The 19,756-nt window shown below is 40.9% G+C and overlaps 1 protein-coding gene across 5 annotated transcripts in view; it reads right to left on the reverse strand.

Moving 5' to 3' along the window:
* Positions 1-299: 299 nt before the first annotated feature.
* nhsl2 (NHS-like 2) overlaps positions 300-19,756 on the reverse strand; it is a 102,479-nt gene continuing 83,022 nt past the window's right edge. For 4 of the 5 annotated variants that reach the window (XM_088649137.1, XM_088649141.1, XM_088649139.1 and 1 more), the window contains exons 3-8: positions 15,057-15,193; positions 13,639-13,837; positions 12,061-12,192; positions 7,455-9,710; positions 6,194-6,335; positions 300-4,344 (exon numbers count right to left, since the gene is read on the reverse strand). In XM_088649137.1, coding sequence (XP_088505263.1) covers positions 4,017-4,344; positions 6,194-6,335; positions 7,455-9,710; positions 12,061-12,192; positions 13,639-13,837; positions 15,057-15,193 — 3,194 coding nt within the window. In that variant the 3' untranslated portion in view covers positions 300-4,016. The remainder of the gene's footprint in view (positions 4,345-6,193; positions 6,336-7,454; positions 9,711-12,060; positions 12,193-13,638; positions 13,838-15,056; positions 15,194-19,756) is intronic. The other variant, XM_088649138.1, reaches the window with a different exon arrangement.

The raw sequence follows: 19,756 nt of genomic DNA on the forward strand, positions 1-19,756 counted from the left end.
TTTATGTATTAAGAAAACTTCCGAAAACACTTTTGGACACAAACCTTTAGATAAATATGAAAAATAAAACCAATAAAGAAATTAAAGCCAGAAGAAATCTAAACAGATCAAAATCTGCCCATATAATACTTTTGAAATGAGCAGTGAACTTCTGCCTCATCCTTGCGTGTTCTGTAGTGCATTATTGTATCTTACCGACCTGACAAAAGTTCATCAACACAAACTTCAAGCATATAAGAGATTAGATTTCATATTCTAATATCGTTCTAAAGATGAAAAAAATCACTACTGACCAGGTGTTAAGCAATAAAAATAATTTATTTAAATGATATTTCATCACATAGACAAGAAGTAGCTGTTTACAGAATCACAGCTGCATTTAATACTGGTGGAATAATTTTAATTATTTCTTTCCTATAAGAAAAAAAAAATCCCACTTTCTGCTGTTGAGATTTAGGACACATGAAACCCGTGGGAGTATTTTTAAAGCTTCGTTTTGGTCATCCCTCAAACTTCACGGAAACGGTAGTGCACCTTTCTGTTAGCGCTCATGTTTTCAGAGGTCTCCTGCTGTAGGATCCTCTGGCTTTTTACTGATAACCTCATCAGTAGAATGGATTACTCCTTCCAATGTTCACTGTGACACAGGGAATAAATTGGTGCTTCGGGGGTCTGACTATGGGGTCATTTCTAACTGGAACCAGTTTTCACTGGGAATAAAGGAACGCTTTAAAAGCTGTGAGTCCTGTGAGTAGTACAATGGAAAGCAAAAGGAAGAAGGGTGACACACCTGAAAGGCAAAATAAGGCCTGTAGCTCTGTCACAAAACAAAAATATCAAGTAGGGGACAGTCTCCACCAGAGTCATTGAAGTCTGTTTAAAGCTAGGATACACTGGCTCCGATGCAGTCTTCGCATCTTACAAGAAGGATCTGGAGCTGGCACATCAACTGGGACCTGTTGACAGAATTATACAGTATCTTCTTCCACAGCTGCCAACTGCTGGCAAAAAAAGAACGATAGGCAGAGCACAGCCGTCAAAGTTCAATTTCGGAACCATTCCAGTTGTGCAAGGGAACCAATCTGTTAAGATTGAGCTGCTGTAAAAAGAGGTTCCTCTGACTCGAGGGAACCTCGGCTATTTTAATACTGACAGGATGGCTCATGGTGGCATGCTCCAACTTTTCGAACTTCGCAAGTCCACTCTGGGTCATTTTCCAAAACCGATTTTTTTCAAAGAAATTGCTTTTCCATACTTTGGTCATCTGTTGCTAGATTGTTACCGTTTCAGATTTCTGGAATTCTACCTTTGAGCAACACAAAATGCCAAACTATCCGGCTATCACTTATTATGAACGTCAGGCAATTTGTCCTTTTCAGAGGAAGGGAACAATGGGGTTCCCTGTGTAACACATACTGTACCAACAGAAGCTTCAGCTTTCTGTATGTGAAGATGAAAGGGCCAGACTTGAAGACCTCAAGCATAAAAGGCTCAAACAACTTCATGAGCTAAGAAAGTGAAGGGAGTGTGTCTCCTTTAAAGACCATGTGGATACCTCAGGAATGGTACTTCAGTATCTTACCTGAAAGGACCGGCAATGCTAAACTCATGTGGAACTTGTGTAGCTAAACCTGATAAATTTCATCAAAGAAAAGTGCTGTGAACCACAGACAGGTATCTTAAAGTATAGCACCACAGAGTGAACGTGTGTTGTGATTCAACTTGGGGGAAACTACAGAAATGCCATGTAAAATGATTATGGTTAAATTTCCCATCATCAAGAGGCAGAAGTTCCACATTTTAAGAAATCTAGCCATTCTGAAATTCATAATCCTTGGAGCTCTTTTTTTTTTACTCTGCATCTAAGCTTCTCTTTCCTCTGTCAGTAGGAATTTCCTTTCACAAGGGATTAAAACACAGATGAAGCACACTGAAGAATAGGTACAATCAGAATAATAGTAAACAGAATTTAAAAAAATCACGGTATACTGCTAAGGAAGTGCAATACCAAGGCATTTAAAAAACACAGAGGCATTAATGCCTGAGTTCAAGGCAAACAAACACTTTTTTTTGTTTCATTCGCTAAATATTTAAAAACAAGTGTCACCTCAGTGTTTCCGTCGCTGGATACCTGAAAGACTTGTTGTTGTGTTTAAAATCCAGCATCGTCTGCTGTGACAAGGTCGAGAGAGATCACAAGTCAAAGATTCTTTTCGGTGTTGGTCAAAGTCTTCAAGATGGTGTCCAGACCTAATACTGTAGCACCAGGAGTTTCTGCTGCAGTCTAGAAACCCAGTGAATGCCATCGAGCTTATAGGTGTTCTCGTGAAAGGTGTGCGGAAATAACCCGATTATTCTGTTTGGAGTCCCCTTTGTCCCCATTGTCCACTGCTACTGTGCTGTACCTACTTTAAAGGAAAGATTTAATGGAAGTTCATTCATTACTGTTCCTTGGATTTACATTTCGACAAAGAACCCTCTGCCTGAGGGATTGCTTTTGTTCTCATACATGTTTCCAGATGTAGGATCCTGGTTTCAGCATGAAAGGGAACTGAAGACTTAAGCTCTTAAGGGTTAGTGATGGTGAAGCCAAAAGTTTTGCAATTTGAAGACAAATGTTACAGTAAAAACTGTTCAGTAGTTGTTCCCCCTTTCGAACAGTCGTACTTGTCTCTCAAGGTAAGAGGAGATCCACAGAGGCTCAGTGCACACCTGGAAATAGAAAGTACTGGTGGATGGCAGGGGCTGGGCTAGTCTGTGACTTGCGTTTCGGAAAAAGACCAGAGGAGGGGCTGTAGAAAGGGATCCGTCGCCATGGCCACCTCGCAATCAAAAGGACAGGCTTAACCCTTCTCCCTGAATTTTTGCTCACTTCTGAAAAAGTCCGCCATGTCAAAAAAAAATAAAAATGAAAGGGTCATCCAAGTGTGCAAAAACACATTCAGCCCTTGTATACGGTTTGCAAATTAAAAAAAAAGGACAAGCTTGACAACACGCTACAATCTGGCTTTGATGTGTGCACATTACACTTTGGCCAACACTAGGTTCAAATAGTACTGAGAAATGAGCACACCGGCATATCTATAACTTAATGACCCTTCAATTTTGTGGGATATTTTCTATAAGTATATATATATGTTGATATAGGCAGTGTGGCATTCCATTCTAACCATCTGAGCTGTTTGCATTGCCATTTGTAATCATTTTCTTTGATCCCAAGATAGTGTGACTTCACTATCATAAGATACACTATTTAAGGAAGCCTTGTCACACTTTGATATAAAAGCTTCTCTTTTACTAAACAAAGATCTTCAAAGATATATATATATACATTTCTATATTTACAAGATAAATCAAATAAAAATTCAACATTAACTGTCATTTTAATAAAAATGCTTTGTATAATGAACCATGCATTTGTTGAAAGTGCCTTTTTTCAAATGTGTGGGGCGTTAGGTCCTATTTGCCGAGTTTGAGTTGTCTACGTATTATTATGTTGAGTTTCACTCTTCAATATCATTCATCAACCGCTTTCTTTGTTTTGCTTTTTCAAATTGATCTCAATATCCTGCATGTGTTAGATCTTTCCAAGGTGGGTTTTCAAAAATCACTCTTCCAATGAAATGTTGGTAGAGAAACACGAATTTACTCTTTTCTCGTCTGCCATCAAAGCACCTATTTCCTTGATGTCCTTGATGGTCCTAGTAACGCACTATACTTATTTGTGGTAAGGGAAGGGGAGTCTGGCTGAGAATAATGAAACTGTTCCACTATTTCAAGGGAATCGCACACATGGAGTCAGACTGCCGTACTCAGAGTCATGCACACAGATATGTAATAGTGCAGGTCTCTAGCCTCTCAGAGCAAGAAGGGATCAGATTAAAAACAGGATTTCAACCTGTGTTGAGCCAATATGCCTCGTTTGCTGGCACCATCCAAAGTGTAGCAGAAGAGAAGATGTGCCGCAGGGCTCCTGTACATCACATTCTTGCTCTGTGTAACCGGCCTGGGAGCTATCAGTGGTTTGGAAGTGGCTTGGCGTTGCTGGTCTGTTCGGCTTCAGACTGAGAGAACTCGGTGACCCGCCGGGCCAGAGGGTTGGTGCTTTTCAGGAGCTCCATGGCAGAGACGCGGGCGCTGGCACTGGGCTTGTTGCTTTTCTTCTGGAGCAGGGCCATGAAGTTCTCATTCCTGGAGCTGGATCTCGGGGTGCTGCTGATGCTGCTCAGAGACAGACTCTTGTACTCGCTCATGGGGACGGTGTTCTTGACCGGAGACACCAAACTCTGCCTGCTGCCAAAGGAATCCGCAGGCTCCCTTCTGCCCAGGACTTTTCTTTTTGACCTGCCGGGAGGGAAAGAGAAGAGAGCATTTGGGCAAATGTGCAGAAACGTGCTGTCTCCAAGAGCATCTAACTTGACTTACCAGTATAACCACCTAACCAGCAAATTGAGTTGAGGACTGAGCTGACTTTGCTCTACAACCTGATATTGCTCACAAAGTGCCCTTATGTGAGGATTCATCCTGACTGGAGGAGTGATCATGGACAACATTATAAGCTCAAACAAGCCAGGCAGGTAACAGACATCACTGATGCACAGTGTGCAACATTACATTGGTGAGCTCAATCTCACCCAACCCTGCACAGCAGTCCCAGTGGGCTGGTAACATAGCCCTGATTCAAACTGGGAATGCCTGGAGTGGAGGACCCAACCTGCACTCCAAGTGGCTGAACAACTCAGAATATCCTCAGCTACATTCTAGAAAGACATGCAACTTGTCAACTTGTCATATGGACAGGGATCGGTATCACTCAAAGCCATAGTTAACTTTTCAGTAGGATTCTGCTTTAATTTGGTGAAAAGTACAATATATGAACAAAAACAGCTTTTTTCTGACAACCAAAAACTGCTAAAAAATCAATTTCAGAAAAACTCTTCATCTGCTTCTGAATTTTATATATATATTTTGCAGAAACTTGGGTACATTTGCTAATGCAATTCATAGTGTAAACAGGACACAAGCTGGAACAAGAGAGAGGAAGACACCACAAAGATGAAGCTATGCTTAAATAAGAAGACAAAGTGAATGGAACAGGAGGACTGGACCAGAACATGTATAGGTATCAATGCAGTCCAGTTCAGGCAGCAGTGATTGTGCAAAACTGTCGTCTTCATCATCAGTTGCTAATATCCATGGAACCTACAATGCAAAGCTTTTTTTCTCCATGCTAGTGACATATATATCTTACATATAAGAACTATATAATTTTATATATAATATGTAGATAATCTCTGGTTGGTCTTTAATCTCTAAATATATGCTATGGCATTCGTTTAAAAAATGACTGAGACTACAAAAAAATGAGACTACAAAACTAGAGGAAATGGGCGATCTTAAAATTTTTTTTTTTCTCTTTAAAGATGTAGAACTCCACTACTCAAAGCTGGCCAAATGTGGTCCCAGCGCTCCTCCTGTCTGAAAACAGCAGTAAATGTGCCTGGAAAGGTTGACAGAGGGACACCAAGAGGACTATCATGTACCGCCTCCTTCCAACAGCACTATTCTGGAGCCAGATATAGACTTAAGAAAAAGAATGAATATTTAAAGCATGCCATCACTTTGGCAGAGAGGTTGTTTTGCTGAAAGCTACACAAAGAAGCAGCAAATCTTAATTGAATTGGTGCCAAGGCACATGTTCGGTCATAGTGTTCCTAGAGAAAGCCCACCACCATGCACGGTTAATTTAGCAGGCACTGTCCTTTTATAATGTGCTACTCCCCCTGGACTGTAACAAACTAAGCCTGTTGTTTTCATCTCATTAAAGAATTTACATGCTATACTTTACGGTCACACTTTTATGTTATCCTTCAGTTTACATTTGCACAATTCTGCCTTCACTTACCAACCTGGCTGAATAGGTAACTTCATCTTAAACTAAAGGATGTGTAAATACATTTTTCTACTGAAAGGAACTTTAGTGCAAAGGAATTTCAGTGAACACAGTTTTTGTTTTAAAAATCTTGTTGCAAGCTTAAGGGAAGGCAGAGTACTGTTTTCGAGGCACTCATTGTTGGACGTCAGCTGTTCTTATTTATGAAGAGCTGTGGAATGCCTATGCAAAGACAGGGCTGTACTGATAGTTATTTGTAATTGTTACTGACTCCAGCAATGGCGGGGAATGGGCCAGCACCTGTGAATGATAGTGAAGAGGTCCTCAGTGGTGTGGGGGGTGGATGTCTGGATGAACACATCGTCATCTTCTTCTGAGATCCGCAGGGCGGTCTTCTCGCTTCCTGTGCTACTTTCCTCAACACTCTCATTGAGGGCAGTATCTGTCAATCAAATAGAAAAATAATGGGTCCCTTTCTGGAAAATGTTAGGTTATCAGACTGCTCCACTGTAAATGTAAATGCTGTTGTCTACAATATGTCCTCGTTTCCTTTGTTTGCTTTAGAAATTCTACTTTCCTTGTGCGCTTCTTGTACCTTCTTGAAAGCAGCCTGGACCTGATATGTAGGAAACCTTTCTGTCTTCATAAAACACTCAAGACACCCACATGGATATTCTGTTGCTTGCCTCTCGGCTTCTCAGATATGCTCTGCTCGGGATGAGGCCTGTACACCAATAAAGACACTGCCTAGCCTGCCAGTACAGCTCACACGGACTGAGGCAGAGGCTGCTGGGAGATCCTTGGGTTTCTAGACAACACTAAATGCAGACATGGTTACTGTAGCCACCGTTCAATGATAAGAGTAGAAAGTCTCTAGGTCAGTGTAGGAGGAAAGTATCAAGTTAAATGCAATAGCAAGAGAAGGCTGTGTCGCCCATAGTAGGTAGGTGAGCTTGGGGGAGATATAGAAGACCAGAGTCAGATGAATGAAGGTTGGATGGTATGGAGTAGACAGATAAGTCAGATAGGTACTGAGGTGCCAAGCCTTCTTAGGCCTTATAGATGAGCATGAGAATTTTGAAGTTAACACAAAATCTGAAGCCAGTGCAAGAACTCCAAGACAGGCATAATGTGGTCTCATTCACTGGCTGGAAAATTGTGAACATATCATTGTGGTTTTAGATACCCCAGAGAGTGGCAAGTTTCAGTAATCAATTCTAGAAAAGACAAATGTGTCAACATCTAAAAAAATGAAAAGGGAAGAGAAAAATTGGAAAAATAATAGCAGGTTTATAATTTTATATGTAGTGTCTAATGTATTGCCTTCATTCCACAAACTGCTTCAACGCTCCCACTTAAGAGTGTTGAAAGATCTATAACTAACTCCCTGGAGGGAAAAATGACAGGAAAATAAAATAAACTAAATGCCCTTACACAAAACTAAATGCACCTTTTCTAAAACTTCCAGAGGCAACAGGATCAAACATGAGAATTATTCAAAAGCTTGCAAAAAGACACACACTTCTCGTGTCTCTTTTAGATGACCTGTCAAGGTGCTTACCTGTTGGAGTAGCAGCAGAGGGCGCCATTTCTCCAGGATCCTGCTTGCTGTCATTTCCACTGGCTGCAACAGTTTTGATGTGGTTTTCACTCTCACCACAGAGATCATTGGGGAATACAGCTCCAGAGGGGCGGCAGCTGTCCAGGGTGATAACAGGCCTGTCTGTGGTCCCATTGGCTTGAAATGAACTGGCTGGCAAAAGGAGCACGTTAGGTTTCTTGGGGACTGGTGGAGGTATCTTGTTTTTTTTCTTTTCCATCTCAGTCAGGCTGGAAACAATTATTCGGTTGGGCAGGGTTTTGCTCTTGTCCTCCCTATCTGGAAGAGAATGCAGGTCGACAAAGTCCATTCCTTGCTTCATGCTGGGAATTGGCAGCTCGGGATACTCCTGAGGGGAGCTAGCACTAATGGGACATTGAGGCTTCTTGGTTTTGGGTTTTTTGACCACCATGTAGATATTCTCGACAGATGTAAGTTTGTCTTTTGGAGAGGCAGGTGGAGATTCAGACGCTAGGGGAGACGAGGATGGAGATTTAAAGAGCAGGTTTGGGGGCCTTTTGGGCAGTGGTGGTTTCATGGCAACTGGTGGCTTAACTTTTGGCTGCGGGGTGATGGAGTGCTCCTTGCTTTCTTCCTCTTCTATGATGTCAGAAGAACCATCTGCATTGTCATCTGGCTCTGAGCGGCTGACTGACCGCAGCCGCACAGATCTCAGGTCTAACTGAGTCACCACGGGCATCACCACTTGGCTGGGGCTTAGCTTCTGACCGCACTTGTTAGACGTGGATGAATCGGAATGACGGCGACTGGCTTTGGTCTTCCCTTTGAGAGAAGATAAATCCAAGTGAGTTGTGACAGGCAGCTCAAAGGACAACCTGCAACGAGAACTCTTCTCTCTGGGAGAAGTGGCCGGGAGAGAGGACTTCCTCTCTGGGATTTTTGGCCTCATCTTACAGCCCTGCGGTGAAGGCCCAGTGATCAGAGAAGTGGGAATGGTTGGGGTAGGAGTTTCGGACTGGCTGGAGTACCCACTGGAGGGGGACATCAACCCCAGGGGCTTTAGGGGTGAGATTTTGGATTCCGCTTCTGTTGAGAGCTGGGAAGGTGACGTAGCGCGGGAGGTGGAGGGGGACTCGAGAGATTCCGAGCTCTCACGCACTTTCATGCACTCGATGACAGTCGTCCCTGTGGCAGTACTGGAGCTGGACAAAGACCTGTAGGGGTCGTTGGATTTCCACTCGCTGATTTGCCAGTGGCTCGGAAAGGTCATATCAATCTCTTTCCCCAACAATGGGGTGTCTGCTACAGTTGCAGCCTGCAGGTCTCTTTCAATTCGTAATGCCTTGGAGTCGATGAAATCGGGGGCTACCTCAAAGATGTTCTGCAAGTTATCTTTATCCCTGGGAAGGAAGAGACTCTTGGGCCTCTCTTCTTTGGTCAAGGAGGTGATATCGCTTTTCCTCCCTGCTTTATTCTTCATCAAGGACACACTCCGGACAGGGGGGGTGGGCTTTTTCTTTGGCTTCTTCAGCGAGATGCTCCTGGACCTCTGCCTGGGTCGGCCATGAGGATCTGCCACTACGGAAGCATTGTCGGTGCTGGCACTGTCCTCTGAGCTGGCGCTGGGGTAATTCATGGCATAGTTCTCGTTTTCCCTCCGGTGATCACAGCAGATGTTATCTGTGGAGCAGAAGGAGCTGGAATCTGTCGGGGTAGATAGGGATCTTTCGCGGAACTTAAATGCATGAACCCGGGCCGTTCGCTTGTCTTGCCCTGGGCTCGTAGGACCACCTTCTGTGTCGTTTCTCTTGGCCACAGTCTGTGCTCTGGCAGATGGCTCCATGGATATGGATGTAAAAGAACTGGAATGTGACCCTGAACTCATTGAAAGACCTGAGCTACCCTGCAAGGGACATGTGAGTGCGCCCTCATGTTGGGAGGGCTGCTTGGCAACAGGGCTCGCTGCCAGCAAATAGCTGAAAGAATTATTCCAGGAAGGAGAAAACGTAGAACCCTTTGGTCCATTCCAGGAAGGACTAGCGCACATCATGGTAGAGTTCTCCATCATGCTGGAATAACTCCCTGGCGTCTGTGAAAGAATTTGGTCCAAATCGCTGTACGTCTTTCTAAGAGGCATCAAGTGGCCGGCAGTTTCTGAAGAAGGTGACAGCTGCCTGGCTTGAGCAGTTCCCGGAGTAGAAGCACCTTGGGTTAGGTCAGCGCTGAAGGTCTGCTCCACAGCAGCATGGCCGTCACCTGAAGGATACAAAGAGGCCACAATTACCCTGGTGCTTCTGCTCATTAAATATAGTTGAACTCATCTCCAGCTTTTTTGCTTATATTACATTGATTTTCCTGAAGAACTAATGAAATCTGTCACATTTGAATATTTTTATTTCAGGTGGAGATTTTTCTCATAAAAACAAACATTTAGAGAAATTACAGAGTCTGTGATGCACTAAAATCAAATTATTACTTTGACTTCACTTTTTCTTTTATTACTTTCTGTTCTATACTATCCATCCATTCAATTTGTAACTGTTTTATCTAATACACAGTCACAGGGAAGCCAGAAACTACCCTATTAAGCTGTGTTACAAAATACTAAAGTATTTTTTATAAAGAGAGAGTGAGTCCTAAATAGATAACTGCTGATATAAGAATGTTGACCTTGTACACAAATTCTAAAATGTGTTGAAAAAACCAAGAGTCCAAATTCTGTAGTTTATACAGAGATATACTGTAATGCGTTCGCAATCCATACAATTGAACAATTTCTGCCCCTTTCACTCAAAGGTAAACAAAAAAAGAGCTGAGGAAAGAGGTTTAACTAGCAGAATTTCCTCAGACAACTCTTCAAAAATATGCTCTTCTCTAAACTTCCCAGACATTCCTAAACTTACTGCTGCATACTCAGTTTTCAAAATTCTCTAGATCTCATATCAAGGGTGGGAGGGATTCTCCTTCACCATTCAAAACAGGTGACATTCTCCAAAATTAAAGCACGAGATCAAACCAGAATTATTTCCTCTGTTCATCCCCTGGTAAGTGTATTAGACTGATACGTGCTGACAGAGACATATATGTATACGTTCTATACAGCAGAGTTTTACAGATGTCACTGCTGCTTGAAGAATGAAGGATGAAGATCTCCTAATATGGAAATTTGCCATGCCTCACCACAATAGGTGTTTGAGTATGATACAGCACCCTTCAAAGGTAGTGATACAGTGAAATCTACACTGGGATTTTCACTAAGAACTGTTAATTATAATCATTTCTCATGAAACAAAAACATGACTGATAAGTACAAGTCCAAAGTGCTTCATTTTTATTAAAGGCAGCACAGTACTATTCCCTTGGATAATTTGAAAAAAGTGTTAAAAAATCTTTATTTTGAAGGAGTAACGTATTGGGACAATTGGATTAATTGGCTGACCGGTGTCTCTTGTTGGATGGGTGTTTTTGTTCTTGGGTAATTAGATTCATGAAAGAGCTGTGAAAAATCTAACTACCAGTCTGAAATTGACTTCAATGTATGGAGTCTGTTGCCAAAAATCAAATTGGCATATCAAAATCAATAATTTGGAAGACTGAATAATAAACTACAGGTATAACTACTTATCAGCAAAGACCAAGGAGTACATGTGCAGTTGAAAATTCATCTGACCTGTTAAGGAAAACCCTAAAACAAAAGTCAGTGAAATCGCCAGTAACCTCCATAGTGAAGAGGTGAAGGTTTTAAAATCTAAATTTCAAAAAAGATTGAGACAGCAGAATTACACAGGTTATAATTTATCATCATCAACAACATAAAAGCCTGGTTATATTTCTCTTGGTGGTACAAACATGAGCCAGTAGACTTTTGTATCAATGTTTTATGGACAGTTGATATGAGATAAACCCTCAAGCAAGTGATGGAAAGATTGAAGTAGGAGAAAGGGGACTGAAATACTCTGAACAACACCTCCTCATGATGGAAATAACATCATGACCTGGGCATGCACAATGGCCCTGTAACTGACTCACTTTTCTGTTTTGCTGGTGGAACTAATAGCGGCAGCACATTTGTTGAAACACGGTGCTTATGTGGAAGAAAATGCTCCCTTTCTTCGTGGCAACTTTTCACCATGGAGCATAACATTGACACACAACATACAGCCAAGAAGAACAAGACCCAAGAAGTCAGAACACCCCCCAAAATGAAAGAGAACTCCAAGAAAAATATTTATGATTCCACAGACAGTGAACTCAGTTGGTCACAGACTTCAAGAAGTTTCAAAAGTATACACCACAAAATACTGACTTGAAATGCACTTAAATTGAATATGTCCCAATTATGGTCACATTGTCAGTTGTGGGTTGTGTTCGAATGTGACTTTGCTGTCTATATACTATTATGAATGGCATGTATACCTGTACAAAGGTGAGGTAATGAACAAAAACATATATTTTGTACACATCAAAGAATGACAAAGAAATCTCTAACTGAAAATTAAGGAAAGAGGGATGTGAAAACAGAAACATTTCTACATCCTAAATAGACTTTATCTGCAGGATCAGTGCCTATGGATTTAAGGAGTTACCATGTGCCCTGTGGTGTCACCTTGGTGCTGTAGCAAGAGGTCAGGGGCTCCAGTTATAGTTCTTCTTCTCCTTAGGATATTCTTTGGGTTGATGGCAGTCTCAGTGTTAAAAAGGGACTGGAGCACACTGGCGTGCTTATCAAAGCTCTGTCCTGAATTAAGACAGAAATAGTTCTCAATGTGAGAGCTTAGGCCCTGAAATGGTAAACATTCCCATGAAATCTGTGGATTGGGGTGAGTTGTGGTGCAGTTTGAAAACAAGTGAGAAAAAGAATGAGAAGCAGAACAACTTAAGGATGCATGACATTAGACCTTCACTGCATATATACACACCAGGTAGTGTGCCTTCACTTCAGGCAATTGCTATATTTGTTTTAATTGTGTTCATTCACTATTTTCCAGGTTTGTTCCCAAACCTTGTTCCTAGTCCAAGAAGACGTTCTGGTTTTTACTCCAGCCGAGACTGAATACAGTTCAATAAAATTAATTGAATTCAATTTTCCATCTGGAGCATATTTGTTTTGGCTCTTTAAAGGTCAAATGTGATTTATATCACCCCTGCCCATTTGCTTAGGGCCAAAATGAGTTGCAGAACTACCCTCATTCAGGTGTGTCACCTGAAATGTATCCATGTAGTAGAACAAACGCTGTATGTTCACCATTAATTGATCAACTAGCAAGACCTTTTTAATCAGAAATACCAGCCAGCAAGTTGAGGAGAAGCTGTGTAAAAATCTGTTTGCTGAAGTTGTTGGGTATATGTGACACTCAGTAGTTAAAAAATGCCTGAAGAAGCAAGCAGATCTATTGTCATATACTGTATGTCCCGGTACATTATTAGCACTATGTTTTACATCCTCTTTATACTTGCAAATTATATTTAGTAATAAATGTTGCTAGTAAGAAATGTAGTTTGAAAAGCCTGTAATTGCTAGAGATTTATTTAATTCCATAGGAGTAAGTACTTTGTTATTATTATTAATAATAATAATAATAACAATACATCCTCATTTACACAGCACTTTGATTTCCATTTTGAAGCACTTTATATAGTGGTGGAGAACTGCTTCATCCACCTCTGAAGTACAGCCTCCACCTGGTTTAATGAGGAGTATGAGTGATAAATTACTTCATCAGCTGAATTAAGGAAGAACATTAGGAAGGCTAGGCTTTACAAGCCAGAGTGGAATTTACTCAGGACCGTGGTTAAATTTTGAGTCACCCAATGTGGTGGTCATTTGGGGATGCACTCATTCCCATTCACCTTTTTTTGTATGTTTGCTGACATTTGAAGGATTCCCTTTAAATGCCCTTGTTAGTGACAGGGCCTGATCTTCATTCAGAAATAAAGAACACTCCGCAGTCTCCCCCTGGCCTCGAGTTACAGCTGGGTGTTGCCACAGCAACCACTACCTGTTCCTCAGCACAGCAGGAAGAGAGAAAAATCAGCACTTCCTGCAGACAAGGGCCTTTGGAAGACAGCTGCTATCTATCTGCACTGGCCTTCTGGGTCTGAGTGTGGAAGAGTGAAAGGAGAGAAGGAGTGGAATGGAACAAAATGGCAGAAGAGGAGTGACAGAGACAGGCGGATGGCATACCAGATACATTAATGGGGATGATGTGGGCTTGAACACCGCGGCCTAGGTTCCAGCGTGGCCTCTCCGATCCTGGCAGCTCGAATGTCTTGCTCCAGCCTGGGGGGTGCTTGTCTGGGGTGTGGGGCGAGCTGGAGTCTGAGTCCGGCAGGCGGGTTCCTACTGTTGTGGTCTCATCCCCACACACCTGCTTCACGGCTGGCTGCCGGTGAAGAGACACAAACTTTTGTTGGCGTATTTACACAGGAACACAAAGCACAGCGTTTTGAGGAGGGGGGGGGATTAGAGTGTCTGTGCTTAGGGAAGTCTCCCAAAAGAAAGCCAGAAAAGTTTTCTTCCAAAGAAAATGATTTAGCTACGCTGTCTTGTTGCCTGTTAACCTCATTGTTTTCTTCCACCTTATTTGCACAGCCCAGGTGTTAGTAACTATGTCGCTTCTTCTGGTTTGGTTTTTGGTTTTAAGAAGCAACTGACCAAAGAACAGCAACATGGTGTGAAATCTTCCATTTTTTTCACAAGCTGTGCAGTTTTGTCTCCTTCAGTTTAATCACTTTTAAATTACCACCCGCTTATTTCTTAGATCCCCTAATTATTATACAGTAGCAAGTAATAATGAATTCAGCACTGCCATTTACTGTGAAATATATATGGGTCTGGGATTTTGTCCACAACTCTTGATTTATGTTACATATCTGCTGATGTGCACTGTGGTAACCTACATTTCAGCTGGATGGCTGGGTAATAAAATAAGAAATTAACTCTTTTAACGACCGGAATCATTTCAAGTTCAGACCACCTCTGTATACCTGGCCTGTAGCACACAACAAGCCCTCTTCAGAAATCCAACATGTTCTGAAGCACAAAACCTATAATCATCTCTCAAAAAATCAAGTTTGTTGTATCTTGGTCTAAAAAAATAACAACTCATATGTTGGCTTGTTCTCTGCAATTGCTTGAAATCTGTTTTTTATAGAAGAAGATTTTATGACCAAATGCAAATGCCAGTGTTTCAGTTGATTCTTAAAAAGTTTTTTAATAAAGAATTAGAAATTAGAATCATACCAGCAAATAATTAAAAATAACATAATAAAAGACATTGAAAAATGTTTCAAAATACTTGGGTCTGAAAGAACCTCAATTTCGACATTCAGCATTAAATCACTGCAGATGGAAGCACAGAAGTAATGAATCTGGCATCACTTCCAGTTTTTGCTGTTTTCTATTCCGGGTTAACACTGTGATCTCCAAATTATCCAAAGAGAAAGCAAACAAAATACCAAATTCCAGTGGGATTTGTTGTGATACTGAGCTGAGTTCAGCCCTGGCCCCCAACCCAGTTCCTCAATTTAAATGTGCAAATTCGTCTTCAAAATGTGAAGTGACAGAGCTGTGACATGGCAATAGAGTGAAGAGCAACCTACCAGGAAGACAAACTCTGTCCGCTTGCTGCTCGCTGCTAGAGGAGACCTGCTTTGGGAAGTGTCCTCGGAGCTCTGGGAAGAAGGATGTCGGAACGTCTGCCCTGTAACTTTGTGGTCGTACAGCTGCTCCTCGAATTCTTTGTGAAGATAACGGAAGACAGGAAACACACTTAGGTGGTTTGAAAATGCATAGCGTGTTCCACCCACCACACACACACACAGTTCTTGAGTTTGGCTCCCTCCAAGCCTTGTAAACAGCCAGATTAACATTTCACTCCTTACACCCCCCACCCCCACCCCGACCCTCCCTCCTGAGGCCCCACCCTTAACTCTGCCACCTCATTGGCTCCTGTCCCTCACACAGACTGGAGAAAAGTGAACTTGCTCTCTAGCAAATTATGGATGCCAAACTCCTGGTGCCTGGTTGCCTAGCAATGCTAGGCAGTAGAAAACAATAGCAAACCTCTCAAGTCAACAAAAGCCCAGCAAACCCCCAGATCACTTCAGGTCATGTCTCTGGGACCAGTCTGAGGGGAAAAAAAATCCATTCTGACCATGACATTATTCGGTCATGGAGGGGTATGAACTGGGGGAGATTGTGATGCAATTCAAAAATTGACAACTGTTTCTTGTCTGTCAGAGATAGTGAACTCTTCCTAGTGCTGCAAAATCTGCTATAAAATGACAGTCCTCATGCATATGTGTAGTCTTGCATATAATGAAGATGCTGCTGCAAAACTTTAGCTGCAGCTGAGGTGTTTCAATGCTGAGACAAAAGAAAAGAGCCAGATGGTTACAAAACCATCTTTCAGTTCTGTGAATATGTGCATTCAGTTATTAAGAGTATCATTAGTACAATACAACTCACTGAAACTGAATTATTTCTCTTACTGTATCCTCCTAGTATGTTTGACTGTCCTACATGTGTGCACTACATACACTTGAATACACAGTATAATGAATTTGAAAGACTTTCAAAACAAAATCATAGAGTAATTTGATCCCCGATATATTGTATTTTCATAAATGAACCAAAACTCTTTTCACTTACAAGCACTAACTACATATTGTATATTATACTGTATATATTAATATTATCTAATATTATTATATGTGTAACGCTGTTTTGTAAAGGTTTAATAATAGATGTATTTATTTTTCTTTTGTACTTCACTCTGGATCAACACCTGTCCAAGGTCCAAAATACATTTGACTGGACTAGAAACAAGATAGTGAATGACTGGTAATGCAATATTATTTTACTAGCGGAGTTTCTCATAACCTTTGCTATTTTTGGGCCAGACTTGCCCAACCCTTCAGAAAAGGCCCCTGCCTGAGTTTTTGTCCACTTTTCTACGGGTTTGCTTTTTAAAGCTTATCTAAACTGAAAAACATTTACTGTAGCAACGGAAGGATATTTTGAAATGTGTTCTTTTCTGTGTTGCTTTTCACAATCATGTTAGCAACTGAAAAGTGAAGAGTTGGTGCTCAGACTTGTCGGTCATTCCTGTATTTCTCTTGAAGAAAAAAATGAAGTTTTCATGAAATTAACTTAAAAAAAAAACAGGCCAAATCCTTCACCTGGACTCTAAAAGGCAGTGCCTTAACATTGTAACAGCTCTCAACACAACAACATCCCCAGAATCTCAAAGAATCTTCTCAGATTATGGATTAAAAAACTTTAGGAGGGATACAAAAATTTAAAGGGCAGATTTTCCAAATGTGTGTTATCAGTGTTAATTTAGCCTAAAGATTTATTTTAAACTGTATCAACTTTGAAACAAAAAAGTTGAAAACCACTTCTGTATAAAATTAACCAACCATGTAAAAGAAACTATCCTTAATATAGATGACAAAAGGGAATGTTCTGATTTTAAATAGATTATAAGAACATACAGTAAGTAAGGTTATAAAGGAGAGGGCATCTGTAACAAGCTATCCAGCCATTTTGCTTAAACCAATACCCAAGCTTCTTTTAAAAAATGGCTTGACAAAATGCTTGGATCAATTAGTTACTAGCAACCAATTGCCTTTCACTGTTCACTGTTGATTTGCAAAGAAGTCCAATATGTTGACTTTGTTGAATACTTTAAGATTGCTTACTTAAGGACCCTTGAAGTCTTCTCTGATCAAAATGTAAAAGGTTCAGCTCTTTTAGTTGGTCAGTGTAGTTGGACATTCCTTTTGAGTCCAAGAATGTATCTTTTTGCTCGTCGCTAAACTGACTGCAGATCAGCAATATTTTTCTTGTAATACGATGACTAAAACTTTACGCAATATTCTACATGAGATCTAGTGCATAAATACACAAATTTCATGTCATTTTCATACACATTCTAAGAATTTAACTACATATTGAAACATTCTGGTTGGCATGTTCCTCATTCTATATCTATAGTTTAAAAAAAGCTCCTCTGACTTGATTAAATTTAATCTACAGTGTTTGTCTGCCATTAAGTCATCTGCAAACTTCACTTGTTAACTAACTCCACAGAAACGTGTATAAATTAGGCAGAGCCGTCATCTTAATTAATATCTTCATTTGTAAAACTGGAAAGTTTGCTCAGTTTACTCACCAATAAACCTTTTACCAGATTTGGATAAAATAGCAGATAGCATTCTGCAGTGTGTCTAGTAAAGCTCAGTATAACAATTTGCTTTTATTTTAAGACTTTGTTTTAATAATGCTGCAATGGTTTGGGCTTGTATTATCTTTGTCCAGTTCCTTATGATTGCTTAAATACATCTTGGCAGCTTTAAACATTAATGGAATTTTACTCAACTCTAAAGCATTTTGTGAGCTCTGTTTCGGAAATGTGACTACTAGGACCTTAAGAAATGAAGTGTGGAAAGAAAAAGAATGCACTTACAATAATAAAAACACAGGCACCTTTTTTAAAAGAGCACACGTAAGAAAGCTGAAATGTATGTAGCATATGTATTTACTTATTTCTCCCAGGTTAAACGTTCTAAAACAATATCTTATTAAAAAGAAAGGACAATGAAATAACTTTTAAATTTTTTTTGCTTTAGCCGACAACAGCACGTCATCTCTCAATCTGCTAATTTGATCTATTGATCCCAAAAGTCCCCAAGGAAAAAAAAAAACTTTAGTACATTCTGAGCTCTCACTCTATCTGAAGTCACTGCAGGTGCAAGAGCCCAGGATGAGGTCTAAGGTTAATGTATTACAGTCAAGAACGTTCAGTTATAGAGCACTGTGCATACACTACCTACAAGCTGCACCCTGGAAGCCTACCTATGCCTTTTAAAACCAACTGAAATGATTCACTCACCAAGCTTGAAAAGCCACAGTGACACACGTGGACCAGTCTTTACCACGACAAACAATCTGGAGAGCCCACAGCAGACGTGAAGGTTTTCTTGCCATAGCTTTTTACTGGCTGGCCCTCCTGTTGCCCACAGAGCTCAGCTGAGCACTAATGAGAGAGATCACAGCCCACTGGAACAGGCAACAGGCGTGCTTCTGGTGTGTGGCGCCTCATTGATGCAGAATAATGGCCTGCATTGCTTTTCGGTAATAAGCACTCCACAAACAAGAACTATTCTTCAAAATGGGTCACCCCCCCCCCCTCTCTCACAATACAGTCTCCAGCCATGGGGAAAGTACAGCACCACAGTAGCCTTTACCCCAGCCCAAAAATTTAGTTTGATTAAAATCTGCTTTTATGGACTTTGCAACAATGTGCAAAACATAACTTCTAAGTGGATGCGCAGTATTAAGTGGGATGAATGTTCGTATACTATATGTACAGTATATAATAAATCCTTTCATATATTTAGATTGATAGTTCCAAATTCTGAAATGCTTTGGTAAAGAAGGATTGAATGTATAGATTGTTTATTTCCCTTATTTCTCTACTTGGACCCCTGGCTCATTACTGTGTGCTTGAATGAGGAACAGACAGACATTCATGCTCTACTAATTCAGAAGGAGCCTGTTCTGCCAGTATCACATCCAGCCAATGCCCTTGTTCTTTTTTCAAAGCTAAAGAAGAAATCAGGGTATGTTTTGTCTAACATAGGCTATTAAAACTCTTAAGAGTATTTTTTTTCCATTTACAGATTTTATGTACCCATACTTCACTTTATATCAGCAAAACTGGCACCTGTCTGGAAAGAGCACCCGTTTTCTCTGGGACTGACTGCAGAGTGTCAGATGGGGTTGTGGTGTGCCTACTGTACACACTACTCAGTGGTGCTACAACCTGGTTAATCTTTAGTGTGTTGGCTGTGATCTACTATAGTAAACCCACCTGACAGATTCTGTTGTGGGTATGGGCTAAGCTCCTGCAAGGTAGCAATGTTCAGACATCGGTGTACTGCTGCCTTGTGAAGTTGTGGTTCTGCCAGCATGTGTTTGGTTCTGTCTGCATTTCACTATCAGTAAGATAGCGAAAGGTTTTATTATTACGTGCTTTGGCCAGACACATCCAAACATGCAGAACATTTCCTCTGGGATAATTCATAATACCACTAACGCCAAGAGGGGACTTCTTAGATGGCGACAACACTTATATATAATCCAGATATGCAGTGTTACAGATTTTTTATTTCAGTCCAAGCCGAAAAATTATAAACTGTGTTTGATGTAAACGTGGGATATCTCCTGTTACAGTCTGTGAACAAAGCTGGGACCCCAAAATGAGATCGTGCTCTCTTTTCTGGATTTCACCATT

This window comes from Lepisosteus platostomus, chromosome 10 (assembly GCF_059453375.1).
Source record: "Lepisosteus platostomus isolate fLepPlt1 chromosome 10, fLepPlt1.hap1, whole genome shotgun sequence".
NCBI classification, from domain to species: Eukaryota; Metazoa; Chordata; class Actinopteri; order Semionotiformes; family Lepisosteidae; genus Lepisosteus; species Lepisosteus platostomus.